The 15,196-nt window shown below is 39.8% G+C and overlaps 1 protein-coding gene across 1 annotated transcript; it reads left to right on the plus strand.

Moving 5' to 3' along the window:
- Window positions 1-3,089: 3,089 nt before the first annotated feature.
- On the plus strand, window positions 3,090-7,128 carry LOC102780459 (protein phosphatase 1, regulatory subunit 15B-like). The gene is made up of 3 exons (XM_006782384.2): window positions 3,090-3,513; window positions 4,051-5,366; window positions 6,239-7,128. Exons 1-3 carry the CDS (start codon window positions 3,351-3,353, stop codon window positions 6,461-6,463), a joined length of 1,704 nt encoding a protein of 567 aa, XP_006782447.2. The 5' UTR covers window positions 3,090-3,350; the 3' UTR covers window positions 6,464-7,128.
- Window positions 7,129-15,196: the final 8,068 nt, after the last annotated feature.

Raw genomic sequence — 15,196 nt, forward strand, 5'->3', positions numbered from 1 at the left:
CTATGATGTTGATGTTTTTCTAATTAAATTCTCAAGGAAAAGCATCACTTTATCTTGTATTTTGATCAGAGTGAAGTGGGCCTCAGGGTTTTTTCGGGTTTTTTCATTTTTTTCAAGTGGACTGCAGTATTCTTCGCCAATGGCTGTATTGGCCATCCCAACAAGCAGACGATTCCCTATGACTAAGCACTTAGTGGGGCAATACTGGGGAGGAAAACCTCCCTTTTAACAGGAAGAAACCTCCGGTTTTGAAATATTAAGCTGTTGTAATCAGAATTAAATAAGTATTTGGTTTTACAGATTTAGTGTGTATAATTTAACCAAATTTGATCAAAATGGATAGGTAAGCAGAAGGACCTGTAATTTTGCTGCTGAATTAACCTACCCAACCCCATTTGTGGTTTAAAACTGAATGTCGATCACTGGTCTGACTCAAAGAAGGGATGGAGAACCTCCACAGGTGCTATGCACTTGTTGACATCTAAGCATAACATCAGTTTAATTAGGCTCAGCCAGTAATAAATGCTGAGTTTTTGTGGTATTATCCTGTCTCGTATTCAAAGTGTTCATCTGTTTGAAATTAGCACTGCAGCTTTCTTCTATAAAATAATTATTACTCATACTATAGTCTAGGACATAGTCTGGTGGCTGGCTCTGAGTGTATATGATGAACATTAGGACATTGTAATCCATAGTGAAGCAGATGGGCTACAGTAGCAAAGGTATCAACATTTATAACTGCCCATAGACAACATTTTAAAAGGAAGAATCCAAAAGAAAAACATCCTTCAAGCATGTTATGAGTGTTGACATTGTATAGTTTGTCCACCAGAGGGCATTCTGCAACTTTCCTGTTGAGAAAACATGTTTGGAATGCTGCAACCACAACAAACAGCTAAGAGTGAAAGTGACGATAATACAACAAAATTCTTCAGATGTAACATGAAATTGTCTTGTTATGACGACTCTGAATGCCCTTTTAGGTTGAGGGAGCAAATATCCCTAGAGTCTGAAATTATTCTAGTCATATTGTCTAGTGTGAGAACATTGTTACCTTTTCAGGCTTTTTACCCCAAATTGTACCTGGGGTCACATCATTTTCTTTACATATATTTAATCTTGAGGTTATATACTCTGCTAGTTGATTGTGCACCTCGGCCTGTGCAGCTGACCCAGTGAGGAAAAATGAAAGGGAGGGGACAGTATCGCACGTCAGTCCGGTAAATCACAATCTCTCCACCACACAGTCCTCATTTATAAAGTGCTCTACAAACCCAAACATCATGGCTAACAGGTGGATTCTACTGTTTCAGTGCAGCAAGCCAGCAATGAACAATCACTTAGGGCTAAAGAAACAGAGTGAAAGCATGTCCTTGTTTTATTTTTAACTCAAAAATCATTTCAAAAGTGACCCCCTTAGACTGATTTTTAGTGCATCCAATAGCATAGCAACTATCTGGCATTTTGGCTAAGTTAAACTCGGAAGGTGGTCAAAGATTGGTTGTAAGGCAAAGGGCTGTTTTTGCTCACCAGGTGGGCGTGTTCCTGTAGCTCTGACATCACGTGTAAAGGGAAAATGGATTAGCAGTAACTAACCAACCTAGTACATTCTGTACTGTCACAAGATGGTGCTACACATTTCCTAGAAACTTCAAACAGAGCAATTATTTCTTAAATCCAGCTTAGAGACAGAGTTAAATCTATGACCGATTTTTGAAGGTGGGCTCCATAGTTTAATTGGCCTCAATACATGTAGTGTTTCATGTCCACTTTAAAACATGCTGTGAATAAAAGGATCAATCAGCGTGCGCAGCTTATTATAAACCTAACCTGCTCCCAACAGTTTTTAGTTTTTATTTTCTCAGCTGCAAACTCTGTGCTGAATAAGGGTTTGAGAGTAAAGATGATATATAACAAACATAATTCAAACATAGGTTTAGTTTACATACACAATTTTATATGAAGTCAACAAGTACAGTGTAGGTGTTTTTCTTTTTAAATTACATTAAAGTATTAGAAATTTGCTTGCTGCCAAGAGAAAGAAGAAATTGAGAACTAAATTTGTCTAAACATCTATATGTATATATGATCTCATCTGGGAAACTGTTTACTGTTACATATAATATGCAGTGTCTAAATGTTCACAGATTAATTCCAAAGTTAACTCTTCTTCCATTTCAAAGGAGAGAAAAATGTGGGACAAATGACATAGAAAGTAAACTCTAGCAAAAATACATTTATTGAGTACATTGCCATTTATGCACTGATCTCCCTGCTTTGATATCTGCATTACATTATGCCAAACAATAGGCTTTTGTTTATGTACACGGGTTTGAAAAAGAAATTATTCAACCGAGAAAGTGTCACAAAAGGAAAGTTAAACTGCATTCGATGAATGACGTTCCCTCCTTCTCTCCCTGCAGAGGTCCAAGGGATCTTCTAGGAATGATGATGCTATTTTCTGGAGTATTGATTGGTCAGTAGGCAGTGGATGTAAACACAAAACATAAAGAGCTAGCGCACTCCAGTGTTGCCTGTTTATAACAGTATGACAACTCTTTTGAGCACAACTGCTACTCATCACATGTTTCTACTCTAAAACATAATTTGCGCCTGTTTGAATATTAATTCCAAAGTTAACTCTTTTTCCACTTCCCTGTGACAAAGGGTGGAATAAGTGAGAGTAAAATCTAACAAAAATACATTTCTTGGGTAAATTTCAATTGTATACACTGATATCCCCTGCATCACTTTATGCTAACCAATAGGCTTTTGTTTTTATACATAGGTTTGTAAAGGAAAACATTCAACCAAAAAACGTGTCACGCAAGGAAAGTGAAAGTCCATTCATGAATGAAATGCTGCAATCTCTATATATTTTGTTTTTATCTCTGGGAAACTCTATAAGTTTTCGTTATTATCTAAAATCACTTTTAAACCCGGGTTTTCCAGGAAGCTGAGGAAATTACGGGCACTTTCTATGCGTCACACGTGGGAGGAGTTAGCAGACGAGTAGGGATCTAAGCGAATACAGTTACTCTGTCCAATCACGGTGCAGCGTGACGTCAGTATGTTTATATTAACGGGAGTGTTGCAACCTCGCGACATTCAACTCCTGCTACTACAACGACAAAAATACAGCTAAAGAACATGGAGAAAATACATGAGAACATTTGACGAAGGAGACCAAAAAATGGCACAGTCTTGCCGAAAAATGAAGCGACAAAACATCGACGCATATCTGTCACCGACGAATACGCGAAATCTCGTGGTTTTCGACGAGGAATACCAGAATACGTGAGGAGTTGTGTTCAACACAGTCGCCGAAACTCGAGAAGAAAGACGTGAAAATGGCTACGGTTGTTGGTTCCCAGACTAGCTCTGAGCGGACGGCGATGGAAAGGTTTGGCAGCGGAGGGATGGCTATTCTGCCGTGGACTAAACAGATGCTCACCGTGCTGTGGGAACAGCTTCGGTTGCTGGTTCAAGTCATTTACTACACTTTCCTGTCAGGTAAGAGTGAGACGAAATCAAAAGTTTTTTCTTTGCGTCTTACGCCCACTTTATAGCTGCTAAGGTTAACCTTTGGTGTGTTTACTGATGTTGGAAATTCCAAGACCACTGTGTAGGTGTAAGATATGTTTAGTTTTTTAATATAGTAACTGTCATTAAACGACATACCTTTTAGCAAACTTAATATTCTATGGGGCTGACACTATGCTGTGTTTTACTGTCTGAATAGTTCCTCGATTTTATTTTATTTTTGTAGATGGTGTTTCTTTTCCAACTTCCGCAATGTTTACGTGCGTTTTCAGCATTTGAACATTGTTTAGCCATCACAGTAACATTTCCCGTAAAACACTTGAAGTACAACAGACGGACTTGTATGTTACACTCAGTAAACCTTCTTTGAAATAATACGTAAAACTGCAGTACAAACACAAACCATGTCTTGGCGTCATAGCATGAATGGAATAATTATTTCTTCAGAAAATGTAACTTGATTACATTTTATTGTACTTAAAAGCTTTTTTTGTTTTCTTCTTCCAGTTTTCCAAATGTTCAGGTTTGAGGTTCACGTGAGAATCACAGACGAGACTGGTCAGCATATCCAGCACATGACCACAGCCACAAACCCAACAGAATCATTCCTCTTCACCTCTTTGTTTGAGGGAGACAACGGCGTCATGGTTGGTGGTTCAAATCCCCTCTCCAACTTCTGTGCAGACGTTGGTGACCCGTTTGCTGGGAAATCCACTGCTGAGGCCTTGCTGTCCAGTCTCCGTGCTGACGACCTGTGTTGCGGGCTTGTGGATGAGTTTGTGTCCAGAACAGCTGGCAACGAAGAGGGCATCTTTCTGGGACACCAATCTGGCTGGAAAATGGGCTTCCCTGGCGACTGGAACTTCTTTGTGTCGAGCGGCGAGGCCTCGGGTTCAAACGACACCTGCCAAAAAAGTAGTGAGGAAGACCTCAAATGGGATATTTCCAAGGAAAAAGTTTTCAAGCAGGACACATCAGAAGAAGATAGAAACTCTCACTGGAGCAGTGAGGAAGACCAGAACACAGTAGAATTTGAGAGTGACGAAAGTAAAGCACTTTGGGAATCTCTGTCAAAATCCAGTGATCCCTACAACCCTTTCTTTTTCTCCGCCTGCATTTCAACTAACACAGATATGGGCAAAAGAAAAAGTGAAGTAAAAGACTGTAGCGACACAAACCTCATGTCCGTAAGCAAGGCCAGTGAAGAAATGATGGGGTCTCAGGGCCTAAAGAACTGGGTCTGTCGCTCCGACAGCGAAAGCAGTTGGAGCAGTTGGGCCAGTTCGGATGGTTCGAGCCCTGACATCGACAAGGAGGAAAGTGAGAGGCTGTGGGACTTCTTCAGCAGTCCTGAAGACCCTTACAATCCCATGTGTTTCACTGCATGCACAATCAGCAGCACAGCTCCCCAAGCCACCATGTTATCTAATTGTGAAACCCCAAAATCTGACACAGACACAGAGGAGAAGGAGAGCACCATCCCCCCTTCATCCGAAGAGGATGAAGAATCACTGTGGAAATCTCTCTGCCTAAAGGATGACCCTTACCACCCTTTGAACTTCCAGGCACCCCTTCAGAGCTCTCCAAAACTAACACTCCTGCAAGACAATGATTCAAATATTCTTGATGTTCACCACACACCAAATTCATCCACAAAAGCAAAGAAATGGGCAAAAGCACCCCAGAAGCCTGTGCTGCCAGAGAGACAGACAAAGCATCACTCCCATCCAGAGACTATACTAGTGCCCTGGAAAAGATCTGGACAAACACCCACACCAACTTCAGAGACGAAAGAAAGCAAGGATGACACCACCCAGAAGAAGGTAATTGTCTGATAATTTCTTCTTACTTTTTCACTTTTTCCACATGGAGGTGTTAAAGGAACCCAAATACAAAAGTTTTGGTGTATTTATTATTGTTTTTTAGCTGTGGGCTAAATATATTAAACCGAATGAGTGTGTAAACATATTGTCAGAAATCACACTCAGTTCATTGACCCAAACCAGGGGTAGGCAACTCAAGGCCTCGAGTGCCAGTGTCCTGTAGGTTTTCGATATCACCCTGTGTCAACGCAGTGAATCAAATGATTAGTTTATTCCCAGGCCTCTGGAGAACTTCAAGACATGTTAATTTGGTCATTTAGCCATTTGAATCAGCTGTGTTGGATCGAGGACACATCTAAAACCTGCAGGACACTGGCACTCGAGGCCTGGAGTTGCCCATCCCTGACCCAGACAAATATAGAAGAGGAGGTGATCTCATATTTAAAGTTAGAATGTTAATATCATGAAGAGGAGGGCCTACTGCTGACTCATGTACTGTGTGTGTGTGAAACAGAGATAAAGATAACAGTTTATTCCTTCCTCCAGACAGAGTGTCTTAAGCTGAGTTGTTTGTTTTCGCTTAGCAACACTGGTCGTCATGACTAAGCCAGTCATGTGACACCAGCGAGTCAGGAGAGACTGACTTCCATGTGTATCGAGTTGCAGCAGTATTGCAAAGTTAGCACAAAGGTCTTATGATTAGACAAAGTCACGTCATATTAGAAAAATCAGTACTTGGAGTTGGAAAGAGTTGACTTAAATGTAGCTTTTAGATATTTAGAGTTTATGATCCCTAAATACAAGCACTTAAACGTCATATATGACTTCCAGTATTGTTCAATAAACTATAATATAATTCTTCTGAATTTCAGATTCGATTTTCTCCTGTTGTCAAAGTCCATGTCCTGCGGACCTGGCCGTTTGCGCGGCAGGCGTCTCGTAAAGGACACTGGGAAGAGATGGCACGAGACCGTGACCGCTTCCGGAGGCGAATTGATAAATTGGAGCAGGTCATTGGCCACTGTTTCACCCAGACCCACAGAGAGAATATGCGGGCCTACCTGGACAGTGCCTTGAAAAAAACAAAAGGGTCCTGAACACTGATTGTTTCATTTCCTTTTAGGATGAGAACTTGTGATTGGTTGCAATGCAACAGTGATTTTTGATTTAGGCCAATTAGAATTTTGATGTTAGGCCAACGTAAAATGTTTGGTGTCGAGTTGAACAACTTTGTACCTCAGAAGGTTTTATACATTGTGTAACTGTTGCACTGACTGACACTTTCTCATTTTAAGCTCAGCATTACTGTGTGGAATGTTGTTTTTGTATGCCTTATATAATGACCTAGTAATGTAACTTATTGGTGAAGTTTGCCATTTATTTTTACCTTTGTTTTCAGCAGTTTTTATGTGTGAAGAAACCACAGTCGTGACTCTAGAAAAAAGTAGAAAAGGATATCACAAAAAAAAAGCAGAGCTTTATATTGCAAAGTTTTGTTAAGCATGATGGATACGCGTCAGGTTCTGGTGCAATTCTTGTCTTTGATATTTAAGTTTTTGTCTTGTATTTTCTTATATTCCTGCACATAAATGGCAGCTTTTTAGTGCTGATTGTGAAGATGGGCGTTTATCTGATTGTATTTGCTGCATAACACTTTGTCCTCTGACTCACTCAGCTTGTCACAATAACATCGTGTAGCCAGACTGTCCCGAGCAAATTGATCATTAGGTGCTCTGAATCAATAAAATTTGTTACATTGTAACTTTTTTTTCCTGTTTGGTTTTTTTCACAACTTGACGAATGATTGGACAAAAAAAGAAATGAGTTCATGTATGAGAAATTGGTGAAGTAAAGGTGGCCCTGAGGTCCCAGAAATTTGCAAACAACACAATGCTGAAAAATAAGTAAATCACTGGAAAAGTGATGAGATTCAAAGCGTGAATCACACAAACATGGTGTGGGGTTGTGTAAACATGCAGAGAAAGAAGAGTTTCTCTACATTCTGAAAAGAAAGTATGGATATCAGCACCTCCAGCCTGACTCTGACCAAACAAACTGGTTTAACCTTTTGACCCCATCTGGACACACCCAGTGTGGTCATCCAGGGTGTGAAATTTCCAACAAAGCATGTGCCTCTTCAACCACTGAAGAAATAAAGGTAAGGTAAGATAAAGGTAAGTGCATTTCTGATAAGGTGATTTACAGGTCAAAAGGGGATATATATATATATATATATATATATATATATATATATATATAAAATTTTTTAACTTCTCATGTGTTTTCCCTTATATGTTACCACACACATGCACACAGGAGCTAATAATTTCCCACTGGGACGTGAGTCTCCGTGCAGAGTGGCTGCCGTAAGGCTGTCGTAAGACAAGGGTTAAAAACACAAAGTATGATGAAATGACTTTCCTGAGGGATGAAATCAATTAGCAGGTCTCCCCACCCCATCCCCGTCCCCTCCCACATGTGCACACACCATGGTGCAAAGGTGAGCAATCACTGACATTGTTGCTGTGTCAACGCAGCGGTAAGCGTACTGCTGATCTCCCACCACCTCCCTCCCCTTGCAGCATGTTGTGTATGTTATTCACCATCTGCTTCAGTCTTGCACCCCCCCCCCCCAATAATGAGTGGAGTTCATTATACTTTAATATCACTAACTTGGGTTATTTCAAACATTTAACCGCAAATTCAAACAACCCAGACAGACACACAGAGCTTTTATGGGAACAAGAACTCTGCTTGTGACGGCCTTTCATCTAAATATGATCTGCTATTAAATTTATTCTTTTAGCCCTAAAAACATGTGAAAGTCTTTCACACGATGTGCTCAGACCGTCCTTGCGTGTATGTTCTTTACAGACATTAAAACATGCTTGTTATTCAGAGTGCGAGACTGTGGAATGAATTTTGTTAAGAGAGTACATTTTCTGGATGCTTTGCTTTTGTTCTCAGAGGCTGGCCTGATAATGTCGTCTGTAAGCTGAAAAACAAATTTTCACATCTATGGGGTTTTCTTTTGTTGTTGTTGTTTTTTTTTTTGGTGTTTGCATACAGGGTGGTGAAGGTGGGGGAGGTACATCTGTCCCTCTAATTTCCTTTAGCCTTCCTGTCTGATTTTACAGTCAGACATGACTTGACTGGCTTAACACTGAATAACCAACCAAGGATTCTATGCCCTGCTCAAGGGCACTACAAGAAGACAGACAGTTATGAGGGCCAAATGAAGCTCATCACTTCACCATTCCAGGATCAATATAGCAGCTTCTCCTTCGTTGATCCCTTCCTTTCTTCCCATTTTCTTCTTTAACCCACTTCCCTCTCTTTGTATCTCTGTCTCCATCTTTCTCCTCCTCATCTGCTCCCAGTACCATTAGCTCAGTGGCCTAGGCGACCCCGTCTCCAGGCAACCGGCAGGAGTGGCGAGGCGCTGAAAGGATTGCAGGTGATTGCAGCAGTGGTGGAAGCAGCAGCAACAGCAGAGGCAGTGGGCTTTCAGTCAAACACACACACGCACATGTACACACACACACAAACATTTGGTTGCCCCCTCTTACTCGCCTGCCAGAGAAGGGTATCTCCTGGGTCACAATTAGCTGATGATGCAACCTACCAGCAGCTATTGTGTCTGACACCACCTCATACAGACAGAGTGCATGAAATACAAAACGCAACAAGTCTGTTTGTCCTGACCGTTACATGGATTACACGATCCAGGCTGTCTGTGTAATAAGATGAGGTGTTTGGTTCATCTATATTCTCTCTTTGAGACACATGTTCCCTTTTAAACTTGCTGTTTGTGATTCAAATTATTTCACAACCCTTTTGTTCAATATTGAAATTGAATGCGCCAGGGAGAATACTCTTTGTCTCACTCACCGATCAACAAAATCAACTAAAAGGTCCTTTCTGGGCCCTTCAACTGGCTCCAGAGAGAGCAACATAAGGAGTGGTTCACCACCAATTTAAGTGCATGGATGAAAACAGTAATAGAAGAAATGCTTACTGTTATTATCTTTCTCCCTATTATTTTCTCCCTGAGATCCACCTCCTTATGTAAGTGTGAAGTATTGCATAGTCAGACATGAAGCTATGTGGTAAACAGTGATCCATGGCAGTATATAGCCTATTTATGTGGATTAGTGCGTCTGAACAACACCCAGACGATACAGACAGATGGTTCGAGCTGGAGCTGAATTTAGATGTCGTGTTTAAATTTAACCACTAGGGGACATTGCCTTCTTCAACCGTCTTCTGGTACGTGACATAGCACACATAGACACCATGGTTACTAATTGATGACAGCAAGAAAAGGCTACAAGATGTGCTGCAGACCCCTGTCACGTTTTTTAAGAGTCACGTGAATGCATCAGTTATTCATGTTATTCACATTCAAGGGCTTTAAAAACCGACAACAGCATATTTATAACGTGACTTCTTGTTTTGTTTTTTATTAGCTTCCAGCCTTCTCTGAAACATTAATCTGTAACTCAAAATAGTCTCTTTCCTGTAATGGCATGTATATTTGGTGCTTACTTCCGCAACTAGATGACCATATCTGGACATCCAGTATGATCATTAGTCATCTCTTTGAGACACAAGGCTATGTGGACACAAAGAAATGATGTAGGTCTGCTGCCCTCATGTGGTGAAGCTGGTAACATCACGGCAAAAGGGTTTTGTTGTTGGATGTTGTTGTTTTGTTGTTGTTTTTTCTATGACTTGCTGTTGATTTAGCTCAAAGGAGAACCCCGTTTTAGGCCAATGTTAGGCCTGAGTCTAAAATTAGATTAAGGTATCTGCAGAGATTTAATCTGTTTGGACCTGGAGACAAACGGGAACAGCTGTTTATGCAAGGCAAATAAACAGAAAGGCATGCACATTTTACAACTTTTAAGGAACTAGACTCTGGCTTAATTTTTAACAGGAAATGAATGGGGCGAGAGAGAGAGAGAGAGAGAGAGAGAGAGAGAGAGAGGTAATGAAATGCAACAAAATTCCCTGCTGGATACAAAACAAGGAAGTTCATTTTTTCGGTCAAATATTCATTCCCCGTAGCACAAAATGACATTTGCACTACTTTACTGCAATGTTTTAGGGTTATTTATTTTTTTATTTTTTTATTATTATGATCATGATTTTTTCCAACTTACAAAACCAACTAATCCACTGGTGTTTGAGAAGGTGATGGTTACAGTAGTGACAGTAGTGCTCAGCATGACTTTTAGGCACTAAGACTATATTAGTCTCTCTTATGTGTTCACCAGTTTTCAATGCTGTAAAATGGAAACAGAACTAATTACCCTTTAATCCAATCTAGTCTGGTTTTTGTGAGATCCTGCACTGACCCAGCTGATGGAAAGGCTTCTGATTAACCAGGATCACTAGAAGTGTTGTCTTATTAAAAAGGTGAGCTCTTGTCCATAAAGCTTCACATTTAAGTATATGATGTCTGTGAAGGTTCTCAGTCATCCAGGTCATGGTAAACTAAGGAGCTTGGAGAGAAAAGTGACCGTAGTTCTTTAAGTTTCTTGAAGATATTTCACCTCTCATCCGAAAAGCTCCTTCAGATCTAAGGGTAAATGGTAGAGCGTGTCAGATTTTTAAGACCTATTGGGAGCATTCCTAAGAGGGTCGTGGACCCACTATTGATCATCTGCCTAATCACATGAGCCAAGGTGTGAAAACCAGTGTGGATCTCCATCAGCCAAGGTTTTAGGTGAGCACATTGTGAGACCTTGCCCCACCCTATCATCTAACTTACTGATCCTTGAGGCTACCGCTGTTGTTATTTTAAGCAGTATAAATTAAACTGAACTGAAATATTTTGATGTTTGTCCTACAGCTAACTCAATCAATACAATTTTTTTCAGTAAAGGCCTTTAGAGATATATTAAAGTCATTGTTTTTTACATTTATTCCAGGCTTTCCCAGTATCCTTTTATATCATGTGTATCATTATATGTCATGTATCAGTAATAACTAATGAAACCTGTATTTTTGCCCTAACTTTGAAAGAGCTTTTCTTTATTAGAAAAACTAGTTGTGTGGGCAAATATGTGCTTTTATGATAATAACCAACATTTGGGATTAGGTCACGCCTGACTGTTATCGAATGCCACAACTGTTGCAACCTTACTGGGATCGTGCCATTGAAATGGTTGAGGCAGGGCAGGCAACCAGGCATGTTGCTTGCCCTGCAACATGTAGAGTCGCTTGAGTGACAGAGCTTCTCCTCCACAGACTCAGCAGCAACTCCAGGCAGCAGTGATTGAAGAGTGGGAGCCACCCCACTGGATGACATCCGGAGGTTAAGCCTGTCCATGGGGCATATTAGTGCAATGATCAATGCAGATGGGGGGCACACTAATTAATGATTGTGTGTGTGTGTTTTATTGTAACCTACAACGTACAGTGCATATGTTAATTGGGATTTTTTTTTTTTTTTTTTAGCTCTTTTTCCTTATAAAAAGGTAATGATAGTCTCTCCTTGTCTTCTGACAATAATGATAAGCTTAATATGCTTTCTGCTCTACAGCCAGCTTGAAGATGCCATCTGAACTCCACCAGAGGGAGACAGAGTAACGCTGAAAATGTCCCAGATGGTCCGGTAGGCATCAGCAAGTCTTCTGAAGAAACTGACTGGATAATTTCTCATAACTCAAATGGAAATATGAGCAGCATAGTGGAGAGAATTCACACTTATAGTGAAATTGTTTCAGAAATATTGACCTTTTCACTTGAGGCAGATTTCTTTCTAAGGAGAAAACCTTTTTGTCTTTTTTGACAGAGAAAGACAAATTTATAGGTTTTGACCACATTTAACAGCCTTAGTGAAGGGAACACATTTCATGGGTCATCGGTTGATGATCATGATTTGCAGAAAGGTAAAAAAAAAAAAAAACTAAACTAAAAAGTTAACCATGACTTATATAACACAGACAGCAAAGAAAGCACAATTAACTGTGATGATTGTATGACTTTTTCATTAAACTGACTGTAAACTTTGTATTTACATGTTTTCACTAATACTGCCAGAACATCCACATTTTCAGCAGCTGAACGCTGGAAAGACTGAAATTAACAGAACAGTGACTTTACTTTTTTTCTGTGTTGTTGGAGTCTAAAAGTTAAGCTCCAAATTTGGTTTTCCAGGTGATGTTTTTAACATTTAGGAAGTCCACACAGGATGGGTGAGGCTCTGCCAGGCCTGCGGGCTGTTCCACAAGTTACAAACCCTCGTATGGAGCAGAGCCATGCATTATTCACCCCACATTTACATAAGACACAATAGTGAGAACGGTGCCAAAAAAGTGTACGGCTGAACTGTGTGTTTGTGTGTGTTTATCTGGCGTATCAAGAGTGCTTCTGAACATTCCCGCGAATCTCTTTGCCACCTGAGGTTTTTGCTGTTCTGCCAACAATTGTTGACGCAATCTAGACGAGGGCACAGACCCCAAGGCTCATCCTCGAATCCCTGAAAGCTTTGGTTACCCATTACAAGAAGAGAGAGCAAAGGAAGGAGCGGGCAGATAAAGGCTGATAGTTTCTGTGCACATTTATCTTTCTGTCTGAAAGCCCTGTTTACTGAGGACTTAAAGCCAAACCAGGTTCTCTGGCATTTTTGAAAAAAACAGGTTAGAGTGGCCATGACTTACTTCAGAATTCCTTCATGGTGACGAATGATGTAATATGTTGCTCAAACAATCACATAGTAATACTGTTATGTTCCTGTGATGGCATGCCTTTGTGTTGAGTCAGAAAGAAATCAGATAAGCGCTCAAGTGTTGATATTAGCGTTGCTATTTTGAACACATTAACCGAGTTTAGCAGTTTCACCAGAGTGAATGAGCAAGTTGAAGATTTAAAACAAAACTACAAAATAGTCCCAGAAGCACCAGAATAAGTGTCAGAGAAAGCTGGACAGGAAACAGATTCTCCACAAAACAATGCTCACTGTGAGACAAGGTGATCACTGGGCAAGCTATCTTTCAGGAGGGCCCTAGCAGCTTCAATATACCCTAAATATGTTTCCTCCTCCAGTCAAGGGTACTTTGCATCTGTTGTTACAACAATTTGAACTCTTGCGCTACCTTCAGGCAATTAGATACGGATAATTTTTAACCTCCATGGTGGAGGTTATGTTTTTCTGTTAGCATTTGCTGGCGTGCCTTCTGTCTGTAAACACAACAGCACAAAAGGTTTTGAATGAATTTTGGTCCAACTTTGCAGGGGTTCAGAATGGGGTCGTGTTAACAATCCATTAAAATTTGCCTCAGATCCACCAAGGTCTTCGAGGTCAACTTAATGATTTAGTAGTTGAAAATGAACAAAAAGCCTTAAAACTGAGCTGAGAAACTAATATTCTTACAATTGTTTACATATAGAAAGTATCACATAAAGATTTAAAATATCATGTCACATTTGACTTCTGACCTCTCCTTCAAGGTCAATAGATAGGTCAAAGTGATAATAATGCTATATAGAGCTATTCAAAACTATGTTTCTTACTGCCATTGTTTGTATTGACTGCATATAGAGAATTACATACAGGCAGTGTTGGTCAAGTTACTTGAAAAAAGTAATCAGTAACTAATTACTGATTACTTCCCAAAAAAAGTAATCCTGTTACTTTACTGATTACTTATTTTCAAAATTAATTAGTTACTTAGTTACTTTTTAAAAACACGATTTACAACCTGAATAGGTGATAAAGCAATAGATCTTTCAGCCCAATTCTACTTTTTCTACATAATCCATCATACAAAATGTAATCAAATGGAAAAGTCTCTTTTTAAAACTTGTTTTATTAGTTTTAATCTTTTAACTTTATGCATCAAACAAAAATGTAATTATATGCAACTGACTGGAAGAAATTTGTTTAACATTTAAACCTATTTTCTGCACATTCCAGCACTAAAATATTTTTTTGTGTTTACACTCACTCTTTCAAATAGATGCAAGTAAAACACAGCAGAAAATAAATAACATCAAAGACTAGCGGTCCTGTTGCTCTATTTTCACCTGTAAAGCAGGAGTGGGGTAGGCGGAGGTTTACCCTGGTGCAGGTGTGCCGCAGCGGTCAGTGGAAGAATCCGCGAGTTTCTCTGTGAGTTTCCCATTACGTCGTAGCGCACTCGGTGCTTGCTCAGAAGTTCAGGGGGTTTTTTTCACTGTAAAAACAAGTTTTCTTCCCACGCACAACGGACACTAATGTTTTTGTCACTTTTTGTGGAATCAAACTCAAAGTAAGGTCAGTACTTCCACGCTTTAAACGCTGCATGCTCATACTCTCCCGCACTCGATATATTATCCATTGTTGATCTGCACACAGCTGTTGCCACAAACGTCACACTTGCTTACGTCACTGTCATGAGACACTCTCGCAAGAAAATCACGGTTTTAGTAACGCAGTAACGCATCGTGCTTACGGGAAAGTAACGGTAATCTAATTACTGTTTTTGCAATAGTAATCCCTTACTTTACTCGTTACTCGAAAAAGTAATCGGATTACAGTAACGCGTTACAAGTACGTTACTGGTCATCTCTGCATACAGGTGTTCTAAATATCATCTTATTATGACTTTGTTATGTTCATTACAGTAAGAATGGTTAAAACCATTTAAATACATCCAAACAGTTACAATACAAATATTTAAATACATGTACAATGTTCCTGACTATTTTTTATTTTGGAAAACATAAACCTTTGATCAAAAACGTTTTCCACTTAGCTTTCATGTAAACTTTAAAACAAAGTTTACCAAACAGTGAAATGATTGCTACACATGTATTATGTCCACCTAAATCCACATGAA

This window comes from Neolamprologus brichardi, chromosome 7 (assembly GCF_056152115.1).
Source record: "Neolamprologus brichardi isolate AB-2024 chromosome 7, ASM5615211v1, whole genome shotgun sequence".
Taxonomy (NCBI): Eukaryota; Metazoa; Chordata; class Actinopteri; order Cichliformes; family Cichlidae; genus Neolamprologus; species Neolamprologus brichardi.

Bases quoted from the DNA above. Each gene is read 5' to 3' on its own strand.
- LOC102780459 (XM_006782384.2), top strand. From the start codon at position 3,351: ATGGCTACGGTTGTTGGTTCCCAGACTAGCTCTGAGCGGACGGCGATG. The intron at 3,514-4,050 runs GTAAGAGTGAGA...TTCTTCTTCCAG, and splicing joins TTACTACACTTTCCTGTCAG to TTTTCCAAATGTTCAGGTTT. The intron at 5,367-6,238 runs GTAATTGTCTGA...TCTGAATTTCAG, and splicing joins ATGACACCACCCAGAAGAAG to ATTCGATTTTCTCCTGTTGT.